We start from the raw sequence: 15,405 nt of genomic DNA, 5'->3' as shown, positions 1-15,405 counted from the left end.
GCGCCCCCAGCCACTTCCCGCAGCGCAGGTGCGCGGGCCGCCCTCCAGGCTCCCTGCGGGCCCGGAGCCAGCGCCGGCCCAGGGGACGCCTCCCCCCGCTCCGCACGGGAAACCGGCCGCCGGGCCCCGCCGGCGCTGCCCATGGGTTTTCATTGGCGAGCGTCACGGCCTTCCGGGCCCACCAATGGGAAGCGGGCTGGTGCGCAGGCGCGACCTCCAGAGCGCGGGGCCGGGGAAGGGGCCGGGGCCGGGGGCGGGGGCGCTAGCGGGGGCCGCGCCGGGGGCGACCCGCGCCGCGCGCGCAGATAGCACGGGTGTGGCCGTATCTCCCCGCGGAGCGCGGGCGGGAAGCCTGCGGACCTGCACCACCGGCTCCTCCCTCACTTTCTCTCGCGCGTCTCGTGGGTGAGTCCTGTGCCCCAAACGGGGGCCTCGCGCTCCCACCACCGCGTCCGCGGGCTCTGCCTCAGTTTCCCGCAAAGCAGTGGCCGGGGCGGAGGAGCGCGGGTCCGACGCTGCAGAGAGGGAGCCGGTCAGCCCTCGGTGCCGCCCTTCTCCCCAGGCTCCCGATGGGCCGGACCGTGGTCGTGCTGGGCGGAGGCATCAGCGGCTTGGCCGCCAGTTACCACCTGAGCCGGACCCCCGGGGCCCCCAAGGTGAGCGCCGCGCGGAGGGAGCCTCCTCTCCTCTGGCCCCGTGGCCAGCCAGGGAGGGCGCCCCCCCTCGAGCCCCTTCCCCCGGCGTCGGAGGCCCCGGGCCACAGTCCCTCCCCCGCTCCAGGTGGTGCTGGTGGAGGGCAGCGAGCGCCTGGGAGGCTGGATCCGCTCCGTGCGAGGGCCCGGCGGCGCCGTCTTCGAACTCGGGCCCCGAGGAATTCGGCCCGCGGGGGCGCGGGGAGCCCGGACCCTGCTCCTGGTGAGGCTGCGGGGTGCCCGGAGAGGAGGGGTCCTCGAGAGGGTAGGGGGGGGGGATGCGTATTTGGTGGTCGGTTCTTCGTTTCGCCTCCTCCCGGGGACGTGTGGGGAGCAGGTGTCTGAGCTTGGCTTGGCCTCCGAAGTGTTACCTGTCCGAGGAGACCACCCGGCTGCCCGCAACAGGTTCCTGTACGTGGGCGGCGCCCTGCACGCGCTGCCCGCCGGCCTCAGGTGACTCCCGCCCCGCCGCGCCCCGGCCGCCCAGCCCCGGCGGCCCGCCTCCCGAGCGAAGCGCCCAGTGGATGGGCGTGAGCCTGGAGCTGGGCGGACCCGGGCGCCCTCACCTCACTGCGCCTTCTCCGTGCAGGGGGCTGCTCCGCCCTTCGCCTCCCTTCTCCAAGCCTCTGCTTTGGGCTGGGCTGAGGGACCTGACCGCCCCGCAGGGCAGCGACCCTGACGAGACTGTGCACAGCTTTGTCGAGCGCCGCCTTGGACCGGAGGTGACCCTGCCCAGAGGCCTGGAGCGCCCCCCCCACCCCCCGGCTCTTCTATGTCTCTGGGGAGTGTCTGTCATTTCATACCCAGAAGTCTCCAAAACTCAACTCTGGAGGGCGGGTGCCTCCAGGGCCCTCTCCCCCTCTGACGGTGGCTGCTTCGGAGCCCAAGCCGGAGCCCCTCACCCGTCCCGCCGAGCAGGGCAGTGAGAACCAGGGCGCCGACCCTTGGCCTCTCGGTGCCGTCTCACCGCAGGTGGCGGCTCTGGCCGCGGACAGTCTCTGCCGCGGAGTGTTCGCAGGCAGCAGCCGGGAGCTGAGCGTGCGGTCCTGCTTTCCCAGCCTCTTTCAAGCCGAGCGAGCCCATCGCTCCGTGTTCCTGGGGCTGCTGCTGGGGACAGGTGAGGGCGAGGCTCGCGGGGGCTGGAGGCCGGAGGGCTGTCATGCTGCTGCTCCCTTCCTCTCCTCCCTCTCCTCGGCAGGGCAGAGCTCACAGCCAGACTCGGCACTCGTTCGCCAGGCCCGAGCTGAACGCTGGAGCCAGTGGTCCCTCCGAGGAGGGCTGGAGATGTTGCCCCAGGCACTTACCACCCACCTGACCAGGAGGGGCGTCACTGTTCTCAGAGGCCACCCGGTCTGTGGGCTCAGCCTCCAGGCAGGACGCTGGAAGGTAGGCGCGCCCCATGGAGTGCAATGACCCTGTGTGTTAGTTTCCATCTTTGCCTAAACGTTCTGTTGTGTTTTTTAAACTTACTGTCACTTATTGATTTTAGAGGAGGGGGGAGAGAGAAACATGGATTAGTTGTTCCTCTTATTTATGCATTCATTGGTTGATTCTTGTGTGTGCTGGGGCCCAGGATGGAGCCACAACTTGGCATATGGGGATGATGCTCGAACCAAAAGAGCTGTCTGGCCAGGGCCTGCCTAAATGTGTTCACCAAGCCCGGCTGGCAGACTGGGGTGCTCGTTTCCTGCCCTAGAAGCTGTTTAAATGTGGGCCTCATTTGCAGTGCTTGGGCCTTGTTTGTGGACCTTCCTCCGAGACCCTCTGATCCAAGTCTGGGTAGAAACAGTGCTGTCGGGACTGAGGGCCCAGCTCCACTGAACAGCTCAGCGTGGACACACTGGCTGGCTGGCCCCCTTCCTGGAGTAAGGGGGCGATTTCTGTGCTAACTACCAGGCTCTCCTGCCACGTGTGTGCCCAGGAAGCTGAGGCAAAATTCCCATGACCTGTTTCAAATGTGCTCCTACTCAGGTGTCTCTGGGGGGCAGCTGCCTGGAGGCCGACCATGTGATCAGTGCTCTTCCAGCTCCAGGTAACGGGTAGCCACCTCCCTCCCCACCCAGGGTGAGGCACGCTGTGGCTTCTGGGCCGGCGGGACCGTACCATGTGCCGGAGGCTAATCCCAAGAAGGGTGGGTGGAACTGTGGGGGAAGGCCTTCTGAGCAGCCTCTGCCGGCTCCCCCAGTGCTCAGCAAGCTGCTCCCCGCCGAGGCCGCACCTCTGGCGCGCGTCCTGGGCACCATCCGTGCTGTGTCTGTGGCCGTGGTGAACCTGCAGTACCAGGGAGCCCAGCTGCCAGTCCAGGTGTGACACGGGAAGGGGAGGCGAGGGCCCCATGGAGTCCTTCCCTGACCATCTCCTTTCCTCAGGGATTTGGACATCTGGTGCCATCCTCAGAAGATCCAAGTGTCCTGGGAATTGTGTACGACTCGGTTGCTTTTCCTGAGCAGGACGGGAGCCCCCCGGGCCTCAGAGTGACTGTGAGGAGGCAGCTTTGCTGAGTTGGGGTTTCCAGAGGGCTCCTGTGTGCCCAGTGAGGTCAGGGCCCTCTTCTCTCCCAGGTAATGCTGGGAGGTTCCTGGTTACAGGCGCTGGAAGCCAGGGGCTGTGCCTTTTCTCAGGAGCTGTTCCAACAGCAGGCACAGGAAGCAGCTGCCACACAGTTAGGACTGAAAGAGCCACCGAGTCACTGTTTGGTCCATCTACACAGGGTGAGCTGGACAGGTGCCCTCAGCTCCCACTGTAGGCATGAAAGGCAGGACCTGGCATTTTTGTCAATGTCCATCAAGGCTTGTGACATCAGAGATAAACTTCTTTTATCTCCTCCTCTCCGCAGCACTGCATCCCCCAGTATACACTCGGCCACTGGAGAAAACTGGGTGAGTTGGGGACCAGCTGGGCCGAGGAGAGCCAGGAGCTCCGGCCGCTGATGCTCCTTGTCCTCTGCAGAGTCAGCTGCCCACTTCCTGGCTGTTCACAGGCTGCCCCTGACCCTGGCCGGAGCCTCCTATGAGGGAGTGGCTGTCAATGACTGTATAGAGAGTGGGCGCCAGGCAGCAGCCCGGGCCCTGGGCTTAGAACTTGACAGATGATCCCCACACCTCACCTGGCTGCCCCTGCTGGCTGGGACTCTCACCATGAAAATAAAAGTTGTGGGAGATTGGCTCGGTCTGGCTGTCCTGTCATGGCATGGGGAAGGAGGAGGTGCAGAGACAGGCAAAGGGTGCCTGAGGTGCAGAAAGCAGGAGCAAAGGCAAGACTGAGTCCTTTATTAGAAAATATATCAAAATCCAGCCCGAGCCCGAGCCAGAGGGGGCTGCTCCAGCCCTGGCAGAGTGTCCAGGGAGGGCCCACTCCACCGCACCCGCCCTGGGACCATAAATAGAATAAATACTCACAGAGGTCCCGGGAGGGGCTACGCCACTCCTCTCCATGGAAGAGGAAGGGACTGGGTCCAGCCCTGCTCCCACTGCGGGGGCGGCGCTCCCGGGAGTCACCACATACCATCACGACACCAGAGATTCACAGTCATAACCCTGGCAGGTGCCCCGGACAGAGGGCCCCGGGTCTAGAGTGAGAGGCCCCGGCCCCAGCACAGCGAAGTGGCTCCCCCGGCCCCTGTGAGAGCAGTGGGAGCTGAGGGAGGGAGAACAGACCCCCCTGGACCAGTTTCATGACTAAAGGTAGGCAGGGAGGAGGCGTCAGTGTGGGCCGTGTGGGGCTGTGTGGTTGGCAGTGGGCAGAGGGCCCAGCCTGGCTGGCGGCCTGCGCTGCAGCATCTCTTGGCGGAATGCCTGGGAGGAGCCAGGTGGGTAACGGGGGCCAGAGGGAATCCGGGGGCCCCGGGGGTCAGTTCCAATGTCTGCTGTGACATTGGTATAGAGAGGGCCCAACTCTCGAGCCAGCAATCGGTATGTCAGTGAATTCATCCCATCTTGTGTCCAGGAATTCTGGGTACGGATCAGGAGGTCAAATCTGAGGGTTAGAGGTTAGAGACTAAGACCAGGAAGGACAGCCAGGAATCGAGGGGCCTGTAAGGGTTTTCTGACTGGAATACAGAACCGGAGGGCCCAGTCCCACTGCCCAGCAGCTCTCCCTGCCTACCTGTGCGGGTTTTCCTCGTTGCCCTTGTCTCCTCGGTGCTTCACCATCTTATAGTGCCCCACAGATGTGGGGGGGCGAGAGATCTTCATGCCGGCCAGCCGCACCCTGTGGGAAAAGGGAGGGATCTTGGCGGGAACGGCTGGGGGTGCACACGGAGAGCCGAGGCCAGCAGGAAGGGAACACGACTGCAGTCAGGCAGAGGAGTGGACTGTTTCTCGTTAGTGCCAGACTGGCAGGGAGAGTCAAAGGGGAACAAGGAGATGGCTGAAGAGAACACGGAAGCTGAGGCACCAAGCCCTGAGGGCCTTGCACCAGGAGCCCTGGGCCTTTCAGCAACTGGCCGCTCGGTCTGCACCTCCCCGCTTGCTCCCTAACGGTCCCAGAGCTGAAGGGCGCGCTGAGGAGCCTTTAGGTCTAAAGTGCAGGACAAGTCGAGTTGCAGGTCAAGCTCAGCAATTCTCCTTAGAAGACAGGCTGAGCTGCTCGGCCTCCTTTGCCCTGCCCCCTCCGACGTGCAGGGCGGAACCAGGACCTGAGCAGAAACCAGCCCCCACCTCCCACAGAAGCGAGAAGTGGAGGTGGCCCGGGAAGCCATTCAGAAGCTGCTGGGCGCTTCTCACTTAACGACAATTCAGAGGTGCCATTCAGGACTCAAGGGAGAGGAGGCCATGGGTCCGGTATATCAAAGCCCAAATACTCAAACCACAGGTAGGAAATTGGGTCAGCTGAGACTGAAGGTCAGATGTTCCACATGCTAAACATGAGTTGGCCTCATGCCAACGGCAGAGGCTTTGAAAAGTGATTCTTGGGGACCCACCCTTTCCCTCTCCCCACGTGGGAGTCTGTACTTGTTCTTCAATAAATCTCCACCTTTGCTATTAAAAAAAAAAAGTGATTCTTGGTCCTATGAGTGCCTCCTCCCCCGGCCACATAGGAAGTGGTCTGGATGCAACTCCAGCAGGAGTACTAAGCTGTCTGTAAGCCCCTTTCCGCTCTGGGGTCCCAGAATTCTGTAGCCTATTGACCTAGGAGGCTGAGGGTGACAGTGGGGTAAGGGAGGGCAGAAGACAGGAGAGGCATGGCACAGTGCAGGCCCTGGGTGCGAAGGTTAGTGCTAAAGGGCTACAGCCAGGGGTGGCCTCGGAGGGCGGGGATTCAGGCTGGGGAAAGGGAGGGAGTGGGGTCAGGATGTCTGACCTGGTAGCAATGTCATCATCCTCACCACCCCAGCCCCAGTATTCATTAGGGAAGCCGTTCATCTTCAGGTACTGGTCAGGAGTGAGCGCTGAGACCCCTCCAAAGTATTGGGGGTATGGGAGGCTGGGGAGAGAAAGATCCTTGGGTTCCACAGGTCTGGTATACATCCCTACCCACAATCCCCTCAGTTCGCCTGCTTCCCAGCATCCTCTAATGCCTTCTACCTGTATCCAAACTTGTTCATGGCGACAGCCACATGCCGGGGCCCGCGGGGGTCGCACACGTACAGATTGTGGTCGTTCTCTGGCAGGAGGTCCACGTCGTGCAAGAACAGGCAGTCCCACTCTTCGTCACGCAGGGCCTCCCGGACCCCCACGTTCAGCAGCTTTGCCCGGTTAAAAGTTCCATTTCCAGCCTGAAAGAGAGCGCGGAGGGCCTCACTGTCGGTGGCATGGAGAGGCGCTGAAGCATAAAAGTAAAAAGAGGGCCGAAACCGGTTTGGCTCAGTGGATAGAGCGTCGGCCTGTGGACTGAAAGGTCCCGGGTTTGATTCCGGTCAAGGGCATGTACCTTGGTTGTGGGCACATCCCCAGTGGGGGGTGTGCAGGAGGCAGCTGATCGATGTTTCTAACTCTCTATCCCTCTCCCTTCCCCTCTGTAAAAAATCAATAAAATATTTTTTGGAAAAAAAAAAAAAGTAAAAAGAGGGCCCTAGCTGGTTTGGATGGAGCGTCGGCCTGTGGACGGAAGGGTCCCGGTTCGATTCCGGCCAAGGGCACATGCCTGGGTTGTAGGCTCCATCCCCAGCGGGGGACGTGGAGGAGGCAGCTGACCAATGATTCTCATCATTGATGTTTCTCTTTCCCTCTCCCTTTCTGAAATCAATAAAAATATATATATTTTAAAAAGTAAAAAGAGAAATCAAAGTGGGACGGGGGGCAAAGAGAATGAAGAGAAAGACGATCTAAAAATTTCACTCAACAAAAAATATTTTGAGCAACAGTGTGTGCCTGATACTTACATGCTGCTGTTTAGCATTAAATCTGACAACCAGCAACCATGTGACGGGGTGTCTATCAGTCGCCCCTCGTTGCCTCATTGGAGGAGGTTAAGTTTCTTGCTTAGGGTCACATAAGGAACAAATGGCAGAGCTAAAATTTTAGCCCAAATCTGTCCCATCCCAAATTGGCACAATTCCAGACTTAACAAAGGAAGAATCCTGGAAGTGTGTAGGACCAGGAATACCCTGCAGCGGACAAGAAGTATGGGACTGACCGTGGCCAGCGGAGCCAGGGACTCCCCACATTCAACAGCCAAACCCTCTGAAAGTTCCTCAGGGACCCCCGATGAGAGCGGAGTGGCTCTGACTTGAGGCTTTCTTTCCAGAAAGGTCCGAGTGGAGGGTACCTGGTGGATGACGTAGATGCCGTAAGCAAGCTGCTGGCGCTGCAGGAAGGGGTGCAGGTGGTAGAGCAGCAGGCGCAGGTGGTGCTCCCGGCCCCGGTGTGGCACAATGACGGCTGTCCGGGAGCGGGGTTCGCACCCTGCAGGGCGGTACCGGCCCCCCGCTTCCACCCGGGGGTTCCTCTCCACAATCTCTGCCAGCGATGGCACTGGGCTGAAGGACACAGACACAGGACCCACTGTTGGAGGAGATGACAGTCACGGGTTAGAGGGTCAGAGGGCAAAGAAGGACGCCGGAGATCAGGACCACCTCTGCCCCTGGCACTCCTGGGCTGTGGCTCCACAACCCCAAGGACTCACTCAGAATTCACGAGCCTGGAGCGCCCCATCACTGGGACAGCTTCGCCAAGCCTGGAAGGAGCAGGCTCCTGACCTAGCCTCCCTTCTCAGTTTAGGTTTCATAACCCTTCACAGGGTTGGAAGCTACCGTTAGGGGATGGAGAGAACAGATGGACTTCCAACTAGCGACCTACATCAGGACTCATCCACAAAGGAGACACTTCTAACCGGAGGCAGGACGAGGCCTGTGCGAGGGCAGGCAACGGAAAGCTCCGACTCAACCCCAGGGCCCAATCCAAACTCCAAATCAAGTCCACTCCATCTCAACCTCAGCTCACTTTCCGATGACATCAGCCTCCTGTTCTAAGTCCCACTCTTGCCCCCAAGCCCTCTTGGCCTTCCCTTCCCTCCCCTTCCTCCTGCACTCACCTAAGAAAGGAGACCGTTCTGGACAGTACGGCAGACCTTGAGGAGCCAGAGGGCCACCCGGGGCAACAGCAGGGGCCCCTGACAGGTGGCTGAGGTTACTGTAGACATCGTGGGGGTGAGAATAGTCAAATGTGGGCCCCTGCTCTCGGCCAAATAGGGCACTGAGGCTTCGGAAGCCCCCCAGTGACAGGTACATCATGACGGCCAGCTGGGAGCCCACGAGCAGGGCCAGCGTGCAGGGCCGCTCCAGCAGCCGCCGCAACATCCTGGGCTGAGGCCTGTGAGGAGAGAGGAGAGCTCTGGGCAGGCAGGGGCAGCACACAGCAGAGAGCATCGTGTAGGGATGGCGGTGGGGTGAAGAGGGAAAACACAGAGGAGCTGGTGACGCGAGGGAGCACACGGGTGTGCAGTCCTCTCGGGGAAGAGACAGGCTGTTGCCACCAGCAGCCCCACCACCTTTCGGCCCAGGTCTCACTCTCCTCCCACCCTCCCGCCCGCTCCTGCACGGCTCTCAGTCCTCACCCTCAAGTCCGTGGCAGAGGAGTCTCTGGAGAACCTCCCTTCCAGTGCAGAGGAAGAGACTCACCTAGGTTCAAGCTGTCTTCTTCCGGATCATGGGGGCCCTGGGGGTCCCGGGGGAGCAGATATGTGATGCATTATCTAAAAGTGGAAATGTCGCAGAGGGCAGCGGGCCAGCGGAGCTCCTGGGACCAGCTGGAACAAAAGGGGGCAAGGATGAACTGGCCGCCCACGGAGAGGCGCAGAAGGGCCGAAGCGGGTCTCCAGCAGGGGAAGTGAGGGAAGATGCAGGCTTCTCCCACTGGAGACCCTGGAGTGTCCACTCCATGCTCACCCATCCCCCACCCAACAGGACCAACCTGTTCGGGGAGTGGGGACAGGGCCGCCAATGGAGACAGTATGTCCGCCAGGGGTGAAGCAGCCGGGACAGCACTGTGGAGTGGTCTCAAGAGAGCAGGGCGGAGAGGAAACGGGCTACTTTCCACTCTTCACGCGCCTGGGACTAGTCCGCAGGTGCAGGAGCGTGACCACCTGGGAGCTGCAAGCACACGCCCAGGCGCGGGGGGAGGGGGCGGCGTCCCTGCCTCCCTTCGCCGGCTCCGGCGGGCGGGCGGGGAGAGGAAACGCCGGGCAGCGCCGTCGGGCACTCGGACTAGCTTCCCTGGAGGGTGTGGCTGCCACCCAGTGCTCCCAGCGCCTTACAACCCGGGGCCTTTGGGGCACCCCTCCCACCCCGAACTCCTGCGTGCGCCCACCCGGCCCGGCCCACACTCCGCCCGGGACCCGCTCCACTCGAGTTTGTCTGCAGCCTTTGCTCCAGACTCCTCCTCCCGATCGCCCGCACGTTCATGCGGGCCTCTCATCCCTCCATCCGTGGCCCGTACCTGCTCTGCGGCTTCCCGTGGTCACCGCCGGCCTGACAGCCCGGAAGGCGCCTCTGCCGCCATCTTGGATGCTGGCGGGGGCGGGGCCGCGCTCGGGGGCGGGGCCGCGCTCGGGGGCGGGGCCGCGCTCGGGGGCGGGGCCGCGCTCGGGGGCGGGGCCGCGCTCGGGGGCGGGGCCGCGCTCGGGGGCGGGGCCGCGCTCGGGGGCGGGGCCGCGGGGCGGGCGGTTGGCGGGGTGACCGCGCCGCGCGGAATGCCGTTCCCACCCCTTAGGCCTGAGACCGACCCAGAGGCGAGCCCTGCGGGGTGTCTCGTGGCGCCCCTGCTACGTGACGCCGCTTAGTAGCAACAGGGACCTCGCCCGGGGGACAGTGTTGCCGGCTGCTCCGCACTTTGTGTCCACCCGGTGCCCCACGGGCCTCGGAATGGAAACGTTGCTGTAAAAGAAGGAAGCAGCGTGGACGGAGGGCTGTGACAAAGTCCTCCCGGACGGTAGAGGGAAGGGTCGCTCCGTGGACCTGCGGTCTGTCTGGTGACCTCCCTGCCCGCCTGGCGCCCCGTGGCTCAGGAGCAGAGGTTCACGCCGCACAGCTCGCCTTGAGCGGCGGCGGCTCCCTCCCGGGGGAGAGCGCAGGAGGGTTCCCGGGAGAAGTGATGGCGAATGGGAACCGGAAGGACTTGCCCGCAGCACAGCCGTCTGCGTGTAAGACTGTTACAGCTCTGTGCGCACCTGATCGACAGGCAAATTCTGCCCTCTCTGCTGGAGGTTCAAATAACCCAGGACTCCCCACACTGTAGAAAAAAGCAGTTTTTGCCTCCATTTTCATATTCATTTCTGTATACCTGACCTGTAAGTCTGCTCTTTAGATTTCCTTTTGAACCAGTTGTGACATCTTCCTATTCCTCAATGAGTTAAATAGAACCTTTAGCACATGTTCATTTTTATATGTGTACTGACAAGAACGTGACCACACTTTAGACAGGCTTGGGTCCCCCACTTGTCTGAACCGTCTTTTCAAATGGGCCTCATTCTCGGGCCTCTAGCCACTTCCCAAGAATCCTGCCAACATTACTATCTGATCAGCCTGGCCTGCCTTTAGCAAAAATCTTATGTCTGTTTAGCAAGACTCTCCCTACCCTCGATGTAGTTTTCTATCCGCTGACCCTCTGGTTCTGCTCATTGGCTATACATACCCACTTGTCCATACTATATTCAGAGTTGAGCCCAATCTCTCTCAGATTGCAATAATCCTGAACAAAGTCTTCTTTACTATTAATAAGTGTCAGAATAATTTTTTCTTTAACCATGTGAGTCAGAATTTTACCTTTTTTTAAATATATATTTTATTGATTTTTTACAGAGAGGAAGGGAGAGGGAGAGGGATAGAGAGTTAGAAACATCGATGAGAGAGAAACATCGATCAGCTGCCTCCTGCACACCCCCTACTGGGGATGTGCCCGCAACCAAGGTACATGCCCTTGACCGGAATCGAACCTGGGACCCCTCAGTCCGCAGGCCGACGCTCTGTCCACTGAGCCACACCGGCCAGGGCAGAATTTTACCTTTTTCTGAAAAATATCTTCTAACATTTGAATAGTCTTCTGGGCAGAGGAAACCATAAGGGCAAAAGCCTGGAAATGAGGGAGAAATTAAGGATTGAGGAAATTAAAAATGGATCAGTAAAGCTGGACAACAGAGTGAAGAGAAGAGTGAGCTATGGGACTGGCTGGTAAATAGATACTAGGTAACGAAAGACTCCGTACACCCCATTGCAGGAGCTGGGTTTTGTTCTGAGGGCAGGAGGAGGGCATCGAGTGCTGTGACCCGCAGCCCAAAGGCCAGAACTGCAGGCAGCTTGCTCTGCTGAGCATTAATCGGAAGCAGAGACCCCACTGAGGAGGTTCCTGTAGAAAACTAAGTGAGATGAAGCTTATGCAGCGTAAGGTGTCATTAGTGAGACCAGAGGGACGAGGTGCTAAATTACTAGGCAGGTAGACTGAGGCATGAGGAAATGACTCTACTCTCGTTCTAACTAGCCTGTGTCTGAATTTCCAGTCCTGCAAAAATGCCTGTTTATACATCAAACCTGCAGGTAACCCTCTGATTATGCCCTGAAGGACTAAGAAAGAATGCTCACGTTTGCTTATCCGAGCTACCTGGCCCTTCGTTCCAAACACTGGGCATGCGGAGGGTGCCATCCGGAGCCGTGCAGAGGCTGAGCCCGGGGCTGGTTCTTCTCAAGAGTGTACTTTTCACTATAAGAACTCTGAACTTTTCTTTCTCCTTTGGAACATTCTGGGTATTGTTTCTACTTTGCAAACTCTAATACTATACCCTTAGATAAGTCTTTATCACTTATTTCTAGCCAAAGTCTCCTGTTTTATTGGGGGGGGGGGGGCGGTTGTTTGTTTTTAAATCTGAAATAGGTCTTGGAAATACAGGACCGCCTTTTCTTCACGTCGCTTTATGTTTTTTGAATATTTCTTTATTGATTTCAGAGAGGAGAGAAGGAGAGAGAGAAACATCAATAATGAGAGAGAATCATTGATTGGCTGCCTCCTGCACACACCCTACTGGGGATCGAGCCCACAACCCAGGCCATGGCCTTGACTGGAATCAAACCTGGGCCCTTCAGTCTGCAGGCCGACGCTCTGTCCACCTGAGCCACACCAACCAGGGCAAAGCCTGGTTCTAAGGAGCCCCCTGTGTCGTGGAAAGGATGACGTAGGTCATTGCTGTTCCTGTAAAACTGCCTGTCACCTTCGGTCCTCCCTCTCTACCTGCCACCTGCCACCAACTGTCCTACATCCTCTTTCCAGGAACTTGCCTCTCCACTGCATTTCACCCTGGCCACACCCAGGACTTCATCATCGCCTACAACTGCTACATTTCTGAACATTTATATTCTAATGTGCTGGCTTCCACCACAACCTCCTGCCTTTCTATATTCTGAATAAATCCAGGCCCCCAGTGACCCCTCATGACAGATGCCAACGCAGTAGAAGAAACCCAGCCTTGCAGTAACAAACTAGTTTAAAATAAGGGGAGGAGGGGTGTGACAGCATGTGTCAGGGGTTAGGGGAGGCCGGGGGAAGGTCAATGGGGAAAAAAAAGGAGACATATGTACTACTATTTGTAATACTTTAAACAATAAAATAAAATAAAATAAAATGAATAACAATCCTAAAATAAGTTAAATCTCTATTCCGTTTCTCAAGGAAAATCAGCGGTGGGGGGATGGAGCAGGAGCACGTGTGGGTGCACACTTCAAAGTCTAAAACTCTGTCTCCTGCCGGATGGGGCCTGCTCAGCGACTTCAGTTCACCGCCAGCTTCGCGCCTGCTCCCATGTCACGCTGGCTTTGTGTGACAGAGAAACCAGGAGCTGAGCCGGTGGAACTGCTTTCTCCCTCCAGCTCCCCTCCTCTCCAGGAGCCCAGTGCCAGCATCACTCCGGAAGTGGACACCTCAGCAGGAGCGCGCTGTGTCCCCTCTGTGTGTGTGGTGGGTGTCGGGGAGGAGGCTCTATCACGCACTCACCACACAGGTCTCACCTAACTCTGCTCCCAGACTGTGAACTCAGGGCAGGGACCAGGTCTTCCCCTGAACAGAACCCAGACCTTTGGATACACATTCTACAAAATAGCCACCTTGCTAGTAGGTCCGACCTGAGGGTTGGTATAATTGTTGTTCCTTATGCTAACACAGGAGCGGGAGGGCCAGGGAAAGAAGAGGTTGGAGGGGAAGGGAATCCCAAGGCAGGACACTTCCTGGAAGCCAAACACGGGGCCAGGCATTCCCGTCGTATATTCTGAAGTCTGACCTCTGCGTAAGGCAGGCAGTAGACCCATTTCACAATGAAGGAACTGAGGCTCACCGAGATGGAGCAATAAGATCACATCAAAGCTTGGATTCAGTCTGACTCCAAACCTGCACCCTTTCCAGATGCTGTGACCGTGATTTGACTTCACTCTGTAACCCGATGGCTTGTTTGTTGAACAAATAAATGGGATAAACAGTCCATTCTAATTAGGAAATTATGTCAATAAATGTATTTTCCTCAGACCCACTTTCAAGCCAAAATTCTCATATTTCCTGCTTCTCAAAGCTTATTTTCATCTATGTTATCAAGAGAATGTGCTAGTGTATCTGTATGTAGTTGGACATGTGTGTGTCACGTGTGTTGTATTTTACAGGGTTTGCAGGGCCTGCTGCTGGCCATCCAGGCTGCGGGAGACCTGACATCTACCTCCGGCCCTGCCTTTCCCTCCAAAGGCTGCATCCTCGGCCTTCCCCGTGGAAGGGCCTGCCTGGGGAAGTTGTTCACAAGGCTGGGCCTCCTCCCGCCCCTTTCTGAGGTTTTGAGAACTGGTGACTTCCCTTGCTGACAGCTGGCAAGGCTTTGGGCAGTGACTAGCTTCCCCCAGCAACAGTCAATGGGAGACGATTTGATTGGTTCAGAAGCATCCTCTTAACCAATAGTGTCAATAGGTTGAATTGTACTTTCTTTCCTCCTCAAGCCCTGGACAATGAGATGCTGGTTTTGTCACTTACTGTTGATCTTGTGTTTTAGAAAACAAAATACTGTAATACTATATAGAGATTGAGAAATGGGGCTGAGGAGCACCCATACGACTGTCAGCTGATTTCTCAACAGAAACTGTGCAGGCCAGACGGGAGTGGCAAGAAATATTCAAAGTGATGAATAGCAAGAACCTACAACCAAGAGTACTCTACCCAGCCAAGCTGACATTCAGAATTGAAGGTCAGATAAAGAGCTTCACAGATAAGAAAAAGCTAAAGGAGTTCATCACCACCAAACCAGTATTATATGAAATGCTGAAGGGTATTCTCTAAGAAGAGGAAGAAGAAGAAAAAGGTGAAGATAAAAATTATGAACAAAAAATACATATCTATCAACAAGTGAATTAAAAATCTGATGTACAGAATAAACTGGTGAATATAATAGAATCAGGGCATAGAAAGGGAGTGGACTGACAACTCTCAGGGGGAAAGGGGTGTGGGGGGTGCGGGAAGAGACTGGACAAAAATCATACACCTATGGATGAGGACAGTGGGGGGGAGGTAAGGGAAGAGGGTGGGATGGGAACCAGGTGGAGGGGAGCTATGGGGGGAAAAAGAGGAACAACTGTAATAATCTGAACAATAAAGATTTATTAAAAAAAAAAGAGAGAGAGAGAGAGAAATGGGGCTGAGATGGGGTGGGTGTGGGATGAGTAGCCGGTCCACAGCACCCCCAGGAACTGACCCCCACCCCCGCGGAGGTAGTGGTTGGACAAATGCCCAGACTCCTCTGCTCGAACCACAGGAGCAGAGACTCAGGGGCAGAAAGAGCGTCAGGAATGGGCCCAGTCACTGCTTCAGCCTCAAGCACAGGACGCCCTCGCCTCCCCTACGTGCTTGTCTGTCCCCGCACAGGCCCTCCCTGCTCAGCCCCGGGCTCCCCTCCAGCACATCCTGTCCCTTTTCCCTCTGAACCCCGTGCTTGTCCCGCCGCAGCCCGGCCTCCTGCTCTCCCTGTGGGCCTCCAGCTGGGCCAGGAAGGCAATGCGGGGCCTGGGAGATGGGCTTCTTGGCTCCTGTAGGCAGGCAGGCACCCCCACCCCTAGCAAGACAGAGCTGGACCCTGACTTCAGGGCACGGGCCTGAGTCCACAGCCTGGGTCTGGGAAGGGAGGCGGGGGTGAGCCCTCCAGGAGGGTCAGGCCTTCCTGGGACTCAGGGCCAGCTGCCCATGGCGGCTCCTCTCTCCTCCCACCAATCACAGAAGTAGCCAGGCCTCAGGCCCTTTCTGGGAAAAACTTCTTTGTGCCCGTC

The 15,405-nt window shown here is 58.1% G+C and overlaps 2 protein-coding genes across 8 annotated transcripts; one reads left to right on the top strand and one right to left on the bottom strand.

The window, feature by feature from the left end:
* Positions 1-179: 179 nt before the first annotated feature.
* On the top strand, positions 180-3,924 carry PPOX (protoporphyrinogen oxidase; the record flags this gene model as incomplete). 4 transcript variants are annotated; one of them, XM_079760753.1, is made up of 13 exons in its annotated part: positions 187-405; positions 563-656; positions 781-915; positions 1,030-1,145; positions 1,282-1,414; positions 1,665-1,809; positions 1,891-2,078; positions 2,664-2,724; positions 2,878-2,996; positions 3,062-3,172; positions 3,254-3,403; positions 3,529-3,571; positions 3,642-3,924. In XM_079760753.1, the coding sequence occupies 12 exons, from the start codon at positions 570-572 to the stop codon at positions 3,782-3,784; spliced, it is 1,431 nt and encodes a 476-aa protein (XP_079616879.1). In that variant the 3' UTR covers positions 3,785-3,924. The 4 variants fall into 4 exon arrangements, 3 of the variants coding, with proteins under 3 accessions (XP_079616878.1, XP_079616877.1, XP_079616879.1); XM_079760752.1 differs by having other exon boundaries at positions 180-405; positions 1,665-2,078; positions 3,281-3,403; XM_079760751.1 differs by having other exon boundaries at positions 185-405; positions 1,665-2,078.
* Positions 3,925-3,946: 22 nt separating this feature from the next.
* B4GALT3 (beta-1,4-galactosyltransferase 3) lies at positions 3,947-9,664 on the bottom strand. Of its 4 annotated transcripts, none has more exons than XM_079760759.1 (9): positions 9,569-9,664; positions 9,044-9,128; positions 8,752-8,879; positions 8,166-8,443; positions 7,401-7,636; positions 6,218-6,408; positions 5,994-6,116; positions 4,797-4,901; positions 3,947-4,667 (listed from the first exon to the last, which is right to left on the bottom strand). In XM_079760759.1, the coding sequence occupies exons 4-9, from the start codon at positions 8,428-8,430 to the stop codon at positions 4,394-4,396; spliced, it is 1,194 nt and encodes a 397-aa protein (XP_079616885.1). In that variant the 5' UTR covers positions 8,431-8,443; positions 8,752-8,879; positions 9,044-9,128; positions 9,569-9,664; the 3' UTR covers positions 3,947-4,393. The 4 variants fall into 4 exon arrangements, with proteins under 4 accessions (XP_079616885.1, XP_079616887.1, XP_079616886.1 ...); XM_079760761.1 differs by having other exon boundaries at positions 9,044-9,186; positions 9,569-9,643; XM_079760760.1 differs by having other exon boundaries at positions 9,044-9,222; positions 9,569-9,638.
* Positions 9,665-15,405: the final 5,741 nt, after the last annotated feature.

The sequence above is a fragment of the Cnephaeus nilssonii genome (genome assembly GCF_951640355.1).
Source record: "Cnephaeus nilssonii genome assembly, chromosome: 21".
In the NCBI taxonomy this organism is placed as follows: Eukaryota; Metazoa; Chordata; class Mammalia; order Chiroptera; family Vespertilionidae; genus Cnephaeus; species Cnephaeus nilssonii.
Note: the sequence above shows the minus strand (reverse complement) of the source record. Positions and strands in the feature narration are given on the sequence as shown.

Coding starts and splice junctions, on each gene's coding strand:
- B4GALT3 (XM_079760759.1), bottom strand. CDS start 8,430: ATGTTGCGGCGGCTGCTGGAGCGGCCCTGCACGCTGGCCCTGCTCGTG. Junction 6,409..7,400: donor GCATCTACGTCATCCACCAG/GTACCCTCCACT, acceptor GCTCTCTTTCAG/GCTGGAAATGGAACTTTTAA. Junction 4,668..4,796: donor AACGAGGAAAACCCGCACAG/GTAGGCAGGGAG, acceptor TCTAACCCTCAG/ATTTGACCTCCTGATCCGTA.